The sequence below is a fragment of the Amphiura filiformis genome, chromosome 19, assembly GCF_039555335.1.
Source record: "Amphiura filiformis chromosome 19, Afil_fr2py, whole genome shotgun sequence".
NCBI lineage: Eukaryota > Metazoa > Echinodermata > Ophiuroidea > Amphilepidida > Amphiuridae > Amphiura > Amphiura filiformis.
In genome coordinates, this window is record NC_092646.1 from 21498684 (window position 1) to 21517223 (window position 18540).

Sequence of the window (18540 nt, forward strand, 5' to 3'; positions counted from 1 at the left end):
GTTTAAAATACAAAATTAATGGATTTATAAAAACACCAAATAAAACGTGACCTTTGTATGGCTTAAGGTTAAATACCACTAATTATGTATTACACGTGTTTCAATGGGAAAATGCCTAATTTCGGGTGGAATGTTCTCGTATTCAGAACTCTCACAGTTCAATGTCACCAATATCAGGTGAAACTATATGATTTAGATGCCAAATGATCAAAAATTCAACATAGGTTGACCTGAGACTTTTTCTTGTTTTAACGCACTGAACCGTAAACACCTTAAAATGACAGTGCGCCCTCGAAGCTGAAAGTTACAATATGATAGGGCGACTAGTTACTAAAAACCGAAGCCGTGCGTATGAATTTTGGTACTATTACATCAAAAATGTCATATACTGAGAGAAAATGTACCATTTTGAAGCATCAAACTCTAAAAAGTACTTTTTTGGCTATATAACTTGATCAATTTCAGCGATTTTAATGCAGTCTTTTCAATGTATCGCCCAGGCCTATTAGTGGTCTTTAAGAGGGCGCAACACTAAATCACTCCGCATTTTATGTAACAACGAAATTCGGCTAAGATAGTCCATAGTGAATATGAGATTGTAGCGACCATATCTACCGACATGTTCACTTTAAATCACTCAATATCAGCTCATATGAATTCGGCAAGTGTCTTTAATGATAACATGCAGATAAAAACTGGACAATTGATCTCAAAAGCAATTCTCTGTGGCGGATTAAGAGAAACCCGATTTTGAAATGTGAGTGGTGAGTTTAGTATATTTTTAGCTCTTTTTTTTTGCACCGCAAATTAGCGAAAAAAGTCAATGGTCATCGATATATGCCGACAAAAGTTTTGGAATCTAGAGAAACAGAGCTTTAATTTGATACCAAATTTATTTTGCCAAGTATTGCAGAGACGCCAGAAATGGTGCTTGAAGTAGGCCGAAATCACACGTTATCCTATGGGGCGCTGAATTAGTGCTGCGCCCCCTTGTAACGGCCGTCATTATGAACGCGTTCCTTTTACATTCTTCGCGCAAAATAAGAGACGCGCTTCACAAAATGTGTTCTATTTCCATCATGATGATAAACAAAGATTACAAAAAGTCATCCTCATGAAAAATTATTGGAAAAAACACTTTATTGGCCGAGTAGGCGCCTTCAAAGTCAAGAAATGCGTCCAAAAATCCTCAAAAGGCTCATAAATGGATTTTAAGGTTAATAGACATTGTTAATCTGCATGAAGCCGTTTTGCTGAATACTAGTATTCAGTAGGCCTACGCAAAAAGATCGCAATTGTTACTACTGGAACGGGGGGGGGTATTTATACCTGAGACTCAGTAATAAATGATTTCCCAAAGAAAATGGCAACACTGATAATCTAGAAAAGAAATTAATCTTGGTTCAAAGACGTGCTCAAATTGTCGTCTGTCACTAATTTTGTGAGTTTTGTATAAACTTTCGCATATTGGAGGAAAAGTCGAAATATTCGATTTTCGGCATTTCGGCACTGATCTTTAAAACATCATTTCTCTTGAACGGAATGTCGCAGAGACATGAAATCTTCGGTGTTGAGCTTCAAATGTTCTCTAGTTTACTTAATGAGTAATAAATGTGGATTTTGAAAACTTTTAACACCTTTAACACTAAATCACTCCGCATTTTATGTAACAACGAAATTCGGCTAAGATAGTCCATAGTGAATATGAGATTGTAGCGACCATATCTACCGACATGTTCACTTTAAATCACTCAATATCAGCTCATATGAATTCGGCAAGTGTCTTTAATGATAACATGCAGATAAAAACTGGACAATTGATCTCAAAAGCAATTCTCTGTGGCGGATTAAGAGAAAACCCGATTTTGAAATGTGAGTGGTGAGTTTAGTATATTTTTAGCTCTTTTTTTTTGCACCGCAAATTAGCGAAAAATGTCAATGGTCATCGATATATGCCGACAAAAGTTTTGGAATCTAGAGAAACAGAGCTTTAATTTGATACCAAATTTATTTTGCCAAGTATTGCAGAGACGCCAGAAATGGTGCTTGAAGTAGGCCGAAATCACACGTTATCCTATGGGGCGCTGAATTAGTGCTGCGCCCCCTTGTAACGGCCGTCATTATGAACGCGTTCCTTTTACATTCTTCGCGCAAAATAAGAGACGCGCTTCACAAAATGTGTTCTATTTCCATCATGATGATAAACAAAGATTACAAAAAGTCATCCTCATGAAAATTATTGGAAAAAACACTTTATTGGCCGAGTAGGCGCCTTCAAAGTCAAGAAATGCGTCCAAAAATCCTCAAAAAGGCTCATAAATGGATTTTAAGGTTAATAGACATTGTTAATCTGCATGAAGCCGTTTTGCTGAATACTAGTATTCAGTAAGCCTACGCAAAAAGATCGCAATTGTTACTACTGGAACGGGGGGGGTGTATTTATACTTGAGACTCAGTAATAAATGATTTCCAAAAGAAAATGGCAACACTGATAATCTAGAAAAGAAATTAATCTTGGTTCAAAGACGTGCTCAAATTGTCGTCTGTCACTAATTTTGTGAGTTTTGTATAAACTTTCGCATATTGGAGGAAAAGTCGAAATATTCGATTTTCGGCATTTCGGCACTGATCTTTAAAACATCATTTCTCTTGAACGGAATGTCGCAGAGACATGAAATCTTCGGTGTTGAGCTTCAAATGTTCTCTAGTTTACTTAATGAGTAATAAATGTGGATTTTGAAAACTTTTAACACCTTTAACACTAAATCACTCCGCATTTTATGTAACAACGAAATTCGGCTAAGATAGTCCATAGTGAATATGAGATTGTAGCGACCATATCTACCGACATGTTCACTTTAAATCACTCAATATCAGCTCATATGAATTCGGCAAGTGTCTTTAATGATAACATGCAGATAAAAACTGGACAATTGATCTCAAAAGCAATTCTCTGTGGCGGATTAAGAGAAAACCCGATTTTGAAATGTGAGTGGTGAGTTGAGTATATTTTTAGCTCTTTTTTTTTGCACCGCAAATTAGCGAAAAAAGTCAATGGTCATCGATATATGCCGACAAAAGTTTTGGAATCTAGAGAAACAGAGCTTTAATTTGATACCAAATTTATTTTGCCAAGTATTGCAGAGACGCCAGAAATGGTGCTTGAAGTAGGCCGAAATCACACGTTATCCTATGGGGCGCTGAATTAGTGCTGCGCCCCCTTAACCTTAACCAGTTTACCGCCTCTTAGAACCCGATAGACGGTGACCAACACTATGGACCACAATAGCCTAATCTCAATGGCACAGTCTAATAACCTCAATCATAAAATAAATAAACAATCATAAGTGCAAAATTTGAAAAAGTTGCAGAGTATGAGTTTTTGTACCCAAAGTTTCAAAGTCATTCAATGAATGTACAAATGTATTAATATTGTGGTTAAAGAACCGTGTGCTGATAGATGCGCATGTTGTGGATTTTTTTTTCCTATTTACTGAACAAAAGAATACCGACCCTATTTTTGTAAATTCCTGCAAAGTTTTCTTTTTCTTTTTCAAATTGTTGCATTCTGAAGATCATTACTCGTTGACTGCCGATAAACGTCCCAATAAATCGGACTTAGTCACCGGTCAGTTCTCATGATAGATATCCATGGCTAGCGATGGTTAACTATGAAAACATGTTAAAGGACATCAAGAAAATTTTCTAAGTTATTTATTTTGAGCTCTTTCGAGTATCGACGAGTAATGGATATATTCTGTAGATTTAGGTTTTGTCTGTGACTGCTAATGTGAGGCCGTCGTAGGTCGTACGGGGCTCAAACTCGGTGGGTGGGTGTAGCTCTGTCCTGGCAAGAAGAAGTTTATGTTCGTTAAGTCATCCGACCCCGGGGCCCCCTCCCAGGGGTCATTTGAGGTCAAATGACTAAAAACTGTCATATGGGCATGAAACTAGGTCGTACGGGACTCAAACTCGGTGGGTGGGTGACGTTCTGTCCTGGCAAGAAGATGTTTATGTTCGTTAAGTCATCCGACCCCGGGCCCCCTCCCAGGGGTCATTTGAGGTCAAATGACTACAAACTGTCATATGGGCATGAAACTAGGTCGTACGGGACTCAAACTCGGTGGGTGGGTGTAGTTCTGTCCTGGCAAGAAGATGTTTATGTTCGTTAAGTCGTCCGACCCCGGGGCTCCCTCCCAGGGGTCATTTGAGGTCAAATGACTAAAAACTGTCATATGGGCATGAAACTAGGTCCTACGGGGCTCAAACTCGGTGGGTGGGTGTAGTTCTGTCCTGGCAAGAAGATGTTTATGTTCGTTAAGTCGTCCGACCCCGGGGCTCCCTCCCAGGGGTCATTTGAGGTCAAATGACTAAAAACTGTCATATGGGCATGAAACTAGGTCCTACGGGGCTCAAACTCGGTGGGTGGGTGTAGTTCTGTCCTGGCAAGAAGATGTCTATGTTCGTTAAGTCATCCGACCACGGGGTCCCCTCCCAGGGGTCATCTAAGGTCAAATTACTAAAAAGTGTCGTATGGGCATGAAACTTGGTAGGTACAGTCAACATTTAAAGCAGCATTTTGTGAAGGTCATTTTGGGGTCATCCAAGGTCACCACGGGTCATCTGAGGTCAAATTAGTAAAAGCTCATATATGGGCATGAAACTTGGTAGGTACAGTCAACATTTAGAGTTATAAATTTAGGTCATTTTGGGGTCATTCAATGTCACCCTGGGGTCATCTGAGGTCAAATTAGTAAAAATTGTCATATGGGCATGTCACCATCAGCCTGGTAATCGCGCCCAGCCGAGAACCGCCAAATATGGGTAACCGCCTAGTCTATTTTAAAACTGATGCATCAATGACTATGTTCATCATGTCATATAGAGGCCTTGCATGCGACGTATCATCCCGTAAATATGGCGGACTACTCAAATGCATTCAACAAAAGCATGATTGCAATCTACCGTGACAGTTCGTCTCACACACATAATCCTGCACTACGATCAAATAGGTTGATGACAACATTTGATTGAATGGACTGCACTCCGCCATAACTACGGTGAAGGACACCGGTTGAAAACCTTTGTTTGGAGCCAATCAATAATTTCATGCAGGGCCTCTATTGTATCATTCTCACATAGATATAGAAATACTAAATTCGTTCACTATCTATATTTTTACTTCTAGTAGAGCTCCAATCTAAGGGTTAAAGTTATGTTTTAGGTTAGGTTAGGATTTTTTTAAAGTACCCCTGCAGTACAGTGAACCTTATGGTACAAATGCGCGCGAAAATTTTAGCATAGGCCTATTGAAACTAACCTGGTGAAATATGGGACAAAAGTGGAATAAATTCGCGCAAAGCGCTAAAAATGGCATTCTGTGGCTATAAAATGGCCAAATATGAGGTTAATTTCGACACAAACCAATACACAGGCGTCAATATTGGGGGTGATTATATTGACCATCCCCTGGCAAAATATTGTGGCATTTATCCCCCCCACCCGATCTACGCCTATGTAATTTAGAGCCATGTGACTCCATCGGTCTCCCTCTCCCTCTCTCTCCTCCCCCCTCCTTCCTTTTTTTCTTCCTCCCCTTGGCAGAAACTCTAATAGGCACAAAGGACCAATATGCGATACGTAATCTAGTTCCTCTTCTTTCTATATCTAACCTCCTTGGGCCTACATATTAGTACTGATATATCATACGCTGGCGAAATTACGTAATTAATCGGATTAATTAACATACTGAGCAATAGGTGAAAACAATTTTGACAAAAGGAGTTGTCCTTGTCAATTTGTAGACATGTACTTTTGATTATTTACATAGCTTCTTCTCCAATCACTGTGTAAAACATCCATCCAAAAATCTGATTGCTATTATTATATGGATGAATGGACATATCGGCTATAGCCGCGGAGCTGAAAGTTACCCTTACCAGCACCCTACTACCATCTTAAGGGGCTGGGTTTCCCACTGGATGTTTTCAACATCCTTTGGGTGCTCCATGTGTTTTCCTGCTTATACTAGTTCTTCCTCCTTCTCAGCATCCAGTTGTCTAGGGTTTAATATTTAGTTTTAGTCTTCAGCTTCGTTTGCATGGTAGGACAGAATACCTGTTTCAGGTACTTCTGTAGGGTAGAGACACCTGAGTCTGGGAAAAATCGAGACTTCACCGATGCCGCTGAGGGGTACATACACACAGATCTCCTCGGCAGGCGACCAGGTGTATCCCCATATGATTTAGTATGGGTGGCAACTGGACTAAGTGCTGAAACCTTTCCTTTATATCCTCTATGACAGAAGGAGTGGCGACCTCTGTCTTATTCAGCCATTGACAAGAAATATGAGTTTACATTTAAGCACCAGGGTTAAAGCCCCTGCTATGAAGTCTGGACCATCTAAGTCACCGTTAGACTATGCTAACATCAATGACGGTTTGATCTCAAAGCCAGTTGATACCATCCCTGGACGGACCAAACCTGATGCAGATAAGGATGGTCAAGACAAATTTGTACAAAGGAAAAACCATTTACCATCAGCACTTTCAACATCAGAACTCTCAACTCACTAGCCAAAAAAGAAGAACTTGCTCATGAAGCCGCACATTATGGCATTGACATCATATGTCTGCAGGAACACCGGATTTGTCACAATGACTCCCTCTTGCAGGAAGATCTGAATGGATACAGATTAGTCACCTCTTCAGCATGGAAGAACCAAAGGAATGCTGCCACTGGTGGAGTAGGCTTTAATCTCACCAAGAGCCATCAATTCCTGCATGTCCATTATTAGTCATAATGAACGGATTATGGAAATTTCTCTGCTGGGCAATCCAACATCCACAGTTCTCTGCTGCTACAGTCCACATAACGAACAACCTGAAGAAGCTGTTATCTCCTTCTACCAAGAACTCTCTTCTACAGTTAATGCCATCCCAGCTCATAACTTACTTATAATTGGAGGAGACTTTAATGCTCAGCTTGGGCCATTGGATGCTCTCTTCACACCTGCTAAAGAAACCAATAGAAATGGCAACCACATGAAAGACTTCCTGCAGGAACATAACCTCATAGCCACAAACACAAGGTTTCAAAACCGCATCAACAGATTATGGACACATAGGCGTCCTAATGGCCAACTAGTTCAACTAGACTTTGTCCTGGTAAGAAAGAAGTGGATCAACTCAATCAAGAATTCACGTGCATACAGCTCCTTCGAGGGTGTGAACTCGGACCATAGGATTGTTTCATGCAAATGTCAAATCAGCTACCGGAAATGCAGAACTTCCATGAAAGACCCAATGAAACGTATTGACTGGAAGAAGGTTACCAGAGACACCATCCTGGGTGAGCAGTTTGTGGTAGCAGTCTATAACCGCTTCAGTTCTCTACACGATGAGCTACAAGAACCCAATATTAGCACCACTTATGATACCTTAGTTGCGGCTAATGAGGATGTTGCACTGGAGATGCTCCCTAAAAAATCAAAGCAGTCCTACAACATTGCTGCATCAGACAAAGTCACTGAGGCAAGAGATGTCTTAAAGAGTGCATCTATGAAGCACAATGCTAGATCCACCCGAGCATCACAAAAGCTCCTCGAATCGGCCAAAGTTACTCTTGATAAAGCCTACACAGAAACTCTGGAGTCCTCTATTCAAAAGAAGACAGAGGAACTTGACAACCTCCATCATGAATATAAACATGCAGCTTCTTGGGAACTCCTCCGGGAGATAACTGACACCAAATCTGCTCCTGTGGTTAGAGTGAAAGGCAATACATCTGAAGAGCGTTGTGACAACTGGTTTCTACACTTTTCCAACTTACTAGGGAAACCAGAGCAAGACGTAAACCTTGAAGATACGTTCTTTAACAGCAATGTCTCTGACGATCTCCCAATACACACTGGTCCATTTACTATGGAGGAACTGCAAAAGGTCTGAGCAAGCTCAACAAGTCAAAAACACCTGGTCCTGACAACATACCAGCCATTGTTTGGAAAAACCCACTCTTCCATCAGCAACTGCTTGATTTCTGTAATGAAACCATGAAGGAAATAAGCCAAAAGCCTTGTCAAGATCCACAATTATACCTCTCCCGAAGAAAGGGATCTTTCACAACCATCAAATTATAGAGGTATCACACTGTCAGCACTTGCTGCCAAGCTGTATAACACTATGCTGCTCAACAGGATTTCTCCTCATCTAGATCCTATTCTCAGACGTAACCAAAATGGTTTTCGCAAGGGTAGATCAACCACACCACAGATTCTAGCCCTTAGAAGGATAATAGAAGAGCTTAAAATCTCAAAGAAGCAGGCATATATTGTGTTTGTTGACTTCTCAAAAGCTTTCGACAGTGTAAACCGGAAGGCCATGCTGCATATTCTTCGTAATTATGGGATCCCTCAGGAGATTGTGAATGCTATTGCAATAATGTATGATAATCCTTCAAGTTTTGTACAAACAGGTGATGGACCAACTGAAGAGTTTCTCTCTACTGCTGGAATCCTGCAGGGCGACACCTTGGCCCCTTACCTTTTTGTGATAGTGGTAGACTATCTCCTCAGACAGTCGATAGACACTGACAAGTCCAAAGGGATTGACATCATGCCCAATAAGACGAGCAGAGAGAAGAACAAGTATTTAACCGATCTTGACTACGCAGACGACATCGCTTTAACAGCTACGTTATCACAAGATGCCCAAGATCTTCTGTCATCTTTAGAAGATGCTTCCGCCAAAGTTGGCCTCTTTCTCAATTCCAAGAAGACAGAATATATGTGTATTAATGGAGATAAGAACCCAACTCCAATCCTTTCTCGGGATGGCACACAACTCAAGGAGGTGTCGGACTTTAAATATCTTGGTTCATTTGTTGCCGACAGCAAGAAAGACTTTCTGACTCGCAAAGCTCAAGCATGGAAAGCTTGCAACAAACTGCACACCATCTGGCAGTCCAACATATCAAGAAATACCAAGCTTGCCTTCTTTAGAGCCTGCATAGAGAGTATCCTCTTATATGGAAGTGAGACCTGGACAATGAAGAAAGATCTTCAGGACCGTCTTGATGGTACCTACACCCGGCTGTTGATGAGGGTTCGAAATATATCCTGGCGTGAACATAAAACCAAAGCAGAGATCTATGATGGTGTTCCACAGGTGTCCTCCATCGTTGCTCAACGGCGAGCCAGATTTGCAGGCCACTGCTACCGTGCAAAAGACCAAATAATTTCAGATGTCATCTGTATGAGGCTTCCACGAACATGTAGAGGAAGAAGACCATTCAACTACATCGACTGTGTGGCAAGGGACGTCAATCAAGAAATTAATGACCTCCCAAATCTGATGGCTGATAGAGATTCCTGGAAAAGAATCGTAAACTCTTTCTCGGATGCGTCCGCAAGATAGATAGGACATATCACAAAAGGATTGCTTATCTCAATAGGACATGTACTTAAGCATTTTTTTAACTGACCGGCGTTATTGGGCGTTTTATCGGAGGTCACCGAGTAATGCCGAAGATCAAAATCGATTTTATGTATTGTGTATGTATCATAGGACGCTCGTATTAATTGTCTCTATGCGCTTGAGAATTCAACAATATAAATAATTTTAGCTCTATTATAATACACATTAATTAATTAAAGCAGATAAAATTCCAAAATATAATACGTTTTCTGCCTTTGCTTGTCACGTGGTAGGCCTATGTTGAAGTTGCGATTATATTTTTAAATAAGTTTCAGCTGAATAACAAGAAGACAAGTGGCCTAGTGGTCTAAGGCGCTAGGCTCATAGAGTACTAAGCGTTGCGCCGTGAGTTCGAACCCTGCCTCTGCCAAACTTTAAAAGAAGTAAATTAAAATTTGACTTTTTTAATTTCATATTTGGGAAATGTGACTGGGAGAATTTATGTATGGTGTGGAGTGGTGTGATAGGGCATGTACTTTAACTGGCCGGCGCGGTCCGGTGACTAAGTCTTTATTGGGCGTTTTATCGGCAGTCAACGAGTAATGTGTTAAAAAAAATGTATTTTAGAGCTTGTGTTCAACATTTTAGTTGTTTTGTAATGTTAGTTGATTAATTTTGACACCAAAATTGTCTGATTTTTCATATTTTGAGCCTTAATTAATACAAACAGTAGAGTTTGCTAGTAATAAAAAAAAATAAACATAAAAACAAAAGAAATCCTGACCGACCGACCCAATTTTGAAAATTCATTTGAGGGCAAGCAAACATTTTTATTTTATTGGCCTAAGATCAATAACAATAAACATGAGCAAGGCCATATTTTTCTAGCAACAGCAGGAGTACTGACAATGATAATTGCACGCTAATGAAATCTGAATATACACTTAAAAACCGCTTATTTTGTAAACAGATAATACTCTGTGATTATTTATGGAAGAAAGTTAATGGAAGTGCTCTCATTGAAATAATTAATATATTAAACATATATTTCGTGTTGTCAACGATGAAAATCCGTGCACAAATAAAGTTTTAGGACATTATTTGACAATTCAATTCATTCAGAAAATGCAAGATTTTTGATTTAATGTGCTTGTAACTAAATCCTGTTATCTACCCAGCAATGTTTGCTTATCTTAATTGTAAAAAACTGTAGTGTACTGAACATGCTAAATGGTACAAGGCAGAAACGGCAAACAGACAAAAATTTAGAGTTTTAAATTAGAGAGTTGACAGGAAGTTGTAAGAGTTAAATTGTTAAAAGAGGAAGAAGACCATTCAACTACATCGACTGTGTGGCAAGGGACGTCAATCAAGAAATTAATGACCTCCCAAATCTGATGGCTGATAGAGATTCCTGGAAAAGAATCGTAAACTCTTTCTCGGATGCGTCCGCAAGATAGATAGGACATATCACAAAAGGATTGCTTATCTCAATAGGACATGTACTTAAGCATTTTTTTTAACTGACCGGCGTTATTGGGCGTTTTATCGGAGGTCACCGAGTAATGCCGAAGATCAAAATCGATTTTATGTATTGTGTATGTATCATAGGACGCTCGTATTAATTGTCTCTATGCGCTTGAGAATTCAACAATATAAATAATTTTAGCTCTATTATAATACACATTAATTAATTAAAGCAGATAAAATTCCAAAATATAATACGTTTTCTGCCTTTGCTTGTCACGTGGTAGGCCTATGTTGAAGTTGCGATTATATTTTTAAATAAGTTTCAGCTGAATAACAAGAAGACAAGTGGCCTAGTGGTCTAAGGCGCTAGGCTCATAGAGTACTAAGCGTTGCGCCGTGAGTTCGAACCCTGCCTCTGCCAAACTTTAAAAGAAGTAAATTAAAATTTGACTTTTTTAATTTCATATTTGGGAAATGTGACTGGGAGAATTTATGTATGGTGTGGAGTGGTGTGATAGGGCATGTACTTTAACTGGCCGGCGCGGTCCGGTGACTAAGTCTTTATTGGGCGTTTTATCGGCAGTCAACGAGTAATGTGTTAAAAAAATGTATTTTAGAGCTTGTATTCAACATTTTAGTTGTTTTGTAATGTTAGTTGATTAATTTTGACACCAAAATTGTCTGATTTTTCATATTTTGAGCCTTAATTAATACAAACAGTAGAGTTTGCTAGTAATAAAAAAAAAATAAACATAAAAACAAAAGAAATCCCGACCGACCGACCCAATTTTGAAAATTCATTTGAGGGCAAGCAAACATTTTTATTTTATTGGCCTAAGATCAATAACAATAAACATGAGCAAGGCCATATTTTTCTAGCAACAGCAGGAGTACTGACAATGATAATTGCACGCTAATGAAATCTGAATATACACTTAAAAACCGCTTATTTTGTAAACAGATAATACTCTGTGATTATTTATGGAAGAAAGTTAATGGAAGTGCTCTCATTGAAATAATTAATATATTAAACATATATTTCGTGTTGTCAACGATGAAAATCCGTGCACAAATAAAGTTTTTAGGACATTATTTGACAATTCAATTCATTCAGAAAATGCAAGATTTTTGATTTAATGTGCTTGTAACTAAATCCTGTTATCTACCCAGCAATGTTTGCTTATCTTAATTGTAAAAAACTGTAGTGTACTGAACATGCTAAATGGTACAAGGCAGAAACGGCAAACAGACAAAAATTTAGAGTTTTAAATTAGAGAGTTGACAGGAAGTTGTAAGAGTTAAATTGTTATGGACATGATTGGTGTAAGCGCGAAAATGTTGAATGTCAGATCAAAGTCATTCGAGGTGAATTAAGTATTGTCGATCATAATTCTGCGCCAAAATTGCTAAAGGTCATCTGAGGTAGACTAAGTATATATTTGGATTGTCAGAATGTTCAAAGTCGTGTCATAACGTAATCAGAATTAAGCATTAAAACCATCAAGGTCGTATCAATGTTAGTAGTTACTGATAATAGATATTTGGATTGTCATGGCTGGTTATGATCACCGGCAGTAAACATTCTTATTTGATGCGAAACTCGGTGGATGTGATTTCCATTGATCCCTTTGTTTGTACAAGTATAAATTAAATGTAGACCTATTTAGCACACATTTTTCAATTTAGCTTTGAACATAAAATTCTTGAGAATTTCCTATAGTATGTCATTGGTGGTAACAACATTTCCCACCCGGAATTTCATTCCAACTACTTGTCAATGTAAATTGTGAAACATGAATTGCATCCATGGTGTTGTCTTTTTAAAGACATTTCTTGTTACTTTTTAATGCTAAGAATCCTTTTAGATATCATCACATTGTAGAATCTCTATTTAGACTTTCAGTGTATCGAGGATGTTACAGAGGATGTATAGATATGTGTCGAGGATGTTACGTTTATGAACAAAACGTTACGTTTGTATTTTCAACATTGTTAATCATTGCTACGTGTATGTTAACAAATGAAAGTTCTGTAATTTTTTTTTAATTCTTCAATGCTAAGCATTCTTTTGGATATCATCAAATTGTAAATTGTAGATTTTCAGTGCGTTAACAACTATGTATCAAAGACGTTACGTTCATGTACAAAACATTAACGTTCTTATCTTGTAAACATTGTATATCCATAGCTACTTTTATGAAGAATGAATGTTCTGTAATTGTTTTTTATCCTTCATTTGATTTTCAGTGTATTAGCAAGTAGATGATGTATATGTATCACAGACGTTATACATTTATCAAAATTTAACGTTTTCTTTTGGTCAACATAGGCGTAGATCCCGGGTGGGGGATAACCCCCCATATTTTGCCAGGGGGAGCTTACTTATTTGTGTCTTCTATACTATTCATCATATACCCCTGCATAACGATATTCAACAATATTCAATATCCAAAGCAATATCCTCCCCACCCCACATAAACGAAAGCTTCATTCATCCAAAACGGTCCTGTCATACACCTTCCCCAATCAAACACATTTCTCTTGCATTTGATCATCTTCTACTCTTTCCTAGAAAAATCATTATAATACCACAGTGTTGTAGTCGAGACCGGCCTGTCCGAGACCAAGACCGAGACCGAGACCAAGCAGTCCGAGACCGAGACCAAGACCGAGACCGGCTGGTCCGAGACCGAGACCAAGACCGAGACCGGCAGGTCTGAGACCAAGACCGAGACCGAGACCGGGCTTGAAAAATGAACAGTGGTGCCGGAAGCATTAAAATTAAAATTTATGTGTCTCAGGGAACGAGCAATCCCTTATGCCTATTTTGGTCGGTTTTATTGTGCGCGCGAAATGCGCAAAATACACAAATACACATAGAGTTTTATGATGCGCCTTTGATCATTAAGTTTTATCTAGCGTTATCCGCTATGAACGGAATTTGAAGGAAAAATAAAATAGATTCTCGGAAAACACAAATGTTCCTTCTAAAAAAGATAATAAATTCACTTAATTATAAATTATAATAAAATTTACCCAAAAAGTTGTTCAACGCTTTTTAAAGCGTAAGGTTTATAATGTGGACTTTAGGAAAGATTTTAAAATAACTATTATGAAAATACTATAAAAATGCTGTTTGTTAATATTTTCTGCCAAACGTTATTAAATAAACGTTTTGCTAACTTTATAATATCATTATGTAGAACAAATTCTGAAACCTTATTGTAAAAAAATAAGAAAACGTTTCATAACCTTTCCTAGCGTCAATTTGGTAACCTTTGAAAATGAAGAAAACCAAGAAGGGTTTCTGTGTTTGCTGGGATTAACTGTAATGTTGCTACTTTTTAAATGATGTACGTATAATTATGATTATTTGGACAAATGCAAAGAAATATGATGTGTTGCTTAAAATATATTTTAACAGAGTGGTAAATATAATCTAGGATTCTAGAGATTGAGATAGAGTTTGTTTATGATGAATTTATACAGAATTTTTAACAATTAATAATTGGGCCTAATTATAAATAATTGAATAGGTCTTGAGGTAAGAATGAGAATGTTCATTAGAGATTTAGTTAATCTATGATTCAATTTATGAAAACTATTTGAGCAGAATTAAGGGCTGCCAAATGACCAAAAATGGTGCTATTTGACTGGTCTCGAAGCCGGTCTCGGACCGATACCTCGAGACCAGGAGGGCCGAGACCGAGACCAAGACCGAGACCAGCAGGTCCGAGACCGAGACCGAGACCAAGACCAGGCCTAGCTGGTCTCGAGACTCGAGACCTACAACACTGCAATACCAAATCTACACACTATGGCATTCACCATATCACGTCCAAGCTCACATTTGGCGCCCCATTCCTTTTTTAAAGGCATTTATTTTTATAAGGGGGAAGTGTTAGCTTTCGTTCGATATAAAAACACTTGAGGTTTTGATAAAAACCAATCACAGAGGCATATTTTCCAGCTAGAATCTCGCACAGCTCTCTATGATGCTATTCACTTAACCGTGTAGTATAACACAGACTGCGTGGAGACTAGACTTGCTCATTCTCGTTGTGCTGGAAATTTGTATGTACTCGGGTGTATGGAGGAGTAAATTGTGCGTAGATGCATTTATAAGAGAATTGTTTTTGTAGTCAAACCTTTTCATATGTATATGTTGTGTTTATAGGGGGTACTACACCCCTGCGGTAAATTTGTGACTATTTTTGCATTTTTTTTTTTTAATAATAACACACTGGTAACAAAGGTTCTATATATTATTGGGGCAAGGAATCCAATTACAACACTGAAATTTCAGTGACCCAAGACAAGCGGTTCAGTATATATGATCGTAAATGAGGTACATCCTAGCTGTACCTTATTTCTTATCATAAATAACGAACCGCTTGTCTTGGGTCACTGAAATTCCAGTGTAGTAATTGGAATCCTTGCCCTATAATATACATAACTTTTGTTACCACTGTGTTATTAGTTTTGAGAAAAATGCAAAAATAGACACAAATTTATCGAGGGTGTAGTAATTTAAACTTATTACAAAAGTGATATTTTACCCAACAAAAGATATGTTCATATGGCAACCAGGGTTGAGCGAAGTTTTACCAACAGTGTTTAGTCACGTTTTTATATAAAGTCACACATTTTAAAAAGTCAATCAACTATTGGTTGACTCTGACTACGCACATTATTGGAGGTACCTTATTTAGCGTTGGGTCTGGATATTGGATTATTTTCTTTTATTTCCACCGACTTACATGGGTTGAAAATAAAGAAAAAAATATCCAAACCCAATGCTAAACACAGCACCTCCGCCTAATGAGGGGTGGTGCAATAATTATGTGTACCCCGGGGTGGTGAATTATAGGGGGTGCAAAGTTTTTGTGGCAGGCCAAAAGGGGGGGCAAGCATTTTTTGGCAGGTCAAAAGGGTCAAGCGATTTTTGGCAGGTCGAAAAGGGGGGCAAGCAACCGTTTCTATATTACGCCCTAAACAGCGTAGGAAAACGTTACGGGCACGTTCATATATGCCAAATTTCCTGCTCGCTGCGCTCGCAGTATATGATAAGACAATTTAAGGTTATAAATTCGGGTTCCCCAAAATCTTGCATGTGTAAGGGGGGACAAAGATTTTTGGAACGTCAAAGGGGGGGGGCAAAGGTTTTTTTTGCACGTCGAAAGGGGGGGGCAAAGATTTTTTGGCACGGCCAGGGGGGGCAAACAATTTTTGGCGGACCATTTTGAGAATTCACCACCCCGGGGGTACACATAATTATTGCACCACCCCTGACATAAATGTTCGTCTCATATATCGCACACCGGGGTCAAACGTTCTGAATCTTCTGGGGTATAACTTGGACAACTCACCTGCGGTGATTGTTACTAACAGAATTCCACCCGGCGCCAGCATATCATATAGACTTTGTAGTGTTTCGTTCAGGTTTTTGACATAGTACATGGAATTACATGCACTTATGAAGTGGTACTTATGATTGTTTTCTGGTTGAAGTTTCACAAAGTCTTCGAATGTACGATTTTGCCAGTCGTATGTAATGTCCGACGCATGCTCCTTGATTTTGGACTGATCATGCTGATACTGTGTGATTAAGTTTACACAGGGCTCCACGACGCAGGTATGAATTTGTGGGAACTTGAGAAGTAGTTTCTTCAGGAACACGAGTTCAAGTTCACCTGAGAAAAATACAGATATATTCAGACAAGTAAATATAAAAAGTATATAAGTCTTGGTGATCAGTGGGGGGGGCACGGGGGGGGTATGAGGGGGCAAATGTCCCACCAGTCAGAACTCTTGTCCCCCTGGTGCCCCCAGTAAAAACCCAAAATTACGAAAGTTTCCACTTTTTGCTGCAATTTTGCGCAAAATCGTACCCGCCCAAAAAGTATGTGATAGCTGTTTTACTCTTTAACAACATTAACTGTTATTTAGATCTTTGGTTTCTACATTATTATTATTATTATTATTATTATTATTATTATTATTATTATTATTATTATTATTATTATTATTATTATACTTTTTTTTTTCTCTTCCACTCCCCACACCTAAAACACGAAGCGGTTTATCATCGGTTCCGTCACTTATATTTCCCACCAGTTTCTCCACGACGTGCCCATAAAATGTCTCTTCTGCCCATTTTTGCACAGCTTCAAAATAGTTACCCACGCTCGTGAAGTAATTTAACGCTTTTGTATAGTACGCTTGATCATTAAAAATAGGACTGGTCATTGCATTACCGATTTAATCACGGAACTCTAATCAGAAGTATGCTCTTAATTATCGTATGCCAGAAAACCATGTCATAGAAGATCAGACATCTTATAATTGCCTGTGTTGTGTTCATATCGTTGGTTTTTTTTTCAAAATGGTGGTTTTTGAGTTAATGCATACACATGTACGGTTTACACAGTGACATTGAACCCGGGCATTGAACCTTGACTATTGACCAGCACAAATGGCCATCGGAACAGTACGAGCTCAAGTGCACTGATCTGTGTGATAAATAAAAATTCCTTTAAAAAAGGAATGGGCGCCCAACTGTTTGGATACTTTTTTTTCTCTTTAAAACAATAATGTAATATTAGCATAGAAAGAAGTCCATTAATTTTGTATTTTAAACAAAGAATATACGCACAACATTTTATCCCGAACATATCAGAAAACAATAATAAAATCAAATCCAAGCAAATTGTGGTTTTATTTCTAAGCTGGGCATACTTTTAAGCAAAACAGTTGCGAAGTAAATCTAGCAAGACCGAAATTAGACGCTCTTTGCAAAGTCAAGCCAAACAAGAGAAATGTGTCTGATTGGGGAAGGTGTTCTGACAATCCAAATATAAACTTAGTCCACCTCAAATGACCTGTAACAATTTGTGATTGACATTACTTAATTCACCTCGGATGACTTTGATCTGACATTCAACTTTTTCGTTCTTACACCAATCATATCCATAACAATTTAACTCTTACAACTTCCTGTCAACTCTCTAATTTAAAACTCTGAATTTCTGTCTGTTTGCCTTTTCTGTCTACAGTTTGTTACAATTATTATGATAAGCAAACATTGCTGGGTAGATAACAGGATTTAGTTATTTACTTAATCCAATCATGGAGGTAGTATAGCTACAACCTTGGCGAAAAATGTTGCCACACCTGAGCGTTAATTGGCCAACATCCTTCCCCGCTCCCCTATTGCAATGTTGATTTGGACAAAATCGTCATCATTTCTACATTACAGTCTCCCAACATTGGAAAATGGGGGGGTGGGGGTGGGGGGTGGGGAAGGGGCAAGTGTAATCTGAATGTGCATTTGCAACTATTATACAAAATAGTACGGAACTATCCCATATTTAGCTTCGATTGCGTGCTTTTAACACCAGAACGTGCTGGTGTGGCCCTGGTGTGGCAACGAATTTCCGCCAGAGTTGTAGTAGGCTTACTACCTCCATGATCCAATCATGGCAATAACGTCAATTTTGGTCTTCAGTGTTTTAAAATACAACAATGTAGAACATGTATAATTAATATGCCGTGTTGTTTGCATACAGTTTTCCGCCCAATTGTGCCACCATATTGCAACTTTGGCAATAACCGCTATATAGATTCTATAATTAGCAAACAAAAGCCATCAGTAGAG

The 18540-nt window shown here is 38.5% G+C and overlaps 1 protein-coding gene across 1 annotated transcript; it reads left to right on the top strand.

Moving 5' to 3' along the window:
* Positions 1-6812: 6812 nt before the first annotated feature.
* LOC140140438 (craniofacial development protein 2-like) lies at positions 6813-12816 on the top strand. The gene is made up of 2 exons (XM_072162198.1): positions 6813-7532; positions 12766-12816. The coding sequence occupies exons 1-2, from the start codon at positions 6813-6815 to the stop codon at positions 12814-12816; spliced, it is 771 nt and encodes a 256-aa protein (XP_072018299.1).
* The last annotated feature ends 5724 nt before the right edge of the window (positions 12817-18540 follow it).

What these genes read in the sequence shown, in the direction of transcription:
- LOC140140438 (XM_072162198.1), top strand. Translation starts at nt 6,813, where the DNA reads ATGGAAATTTCTCTGCTGGGCAATCCAACATCCACAGTTCTCTGCTGC. An exon ending in CATCAGACAAAGTCACTGAG is followed by an intron (nt 7,533 to 12,765) that starts GCAAGAGATGTC and finishes ATCACATTGTAG; the next exon opens with AATCTCTATTTAGACTTTCA.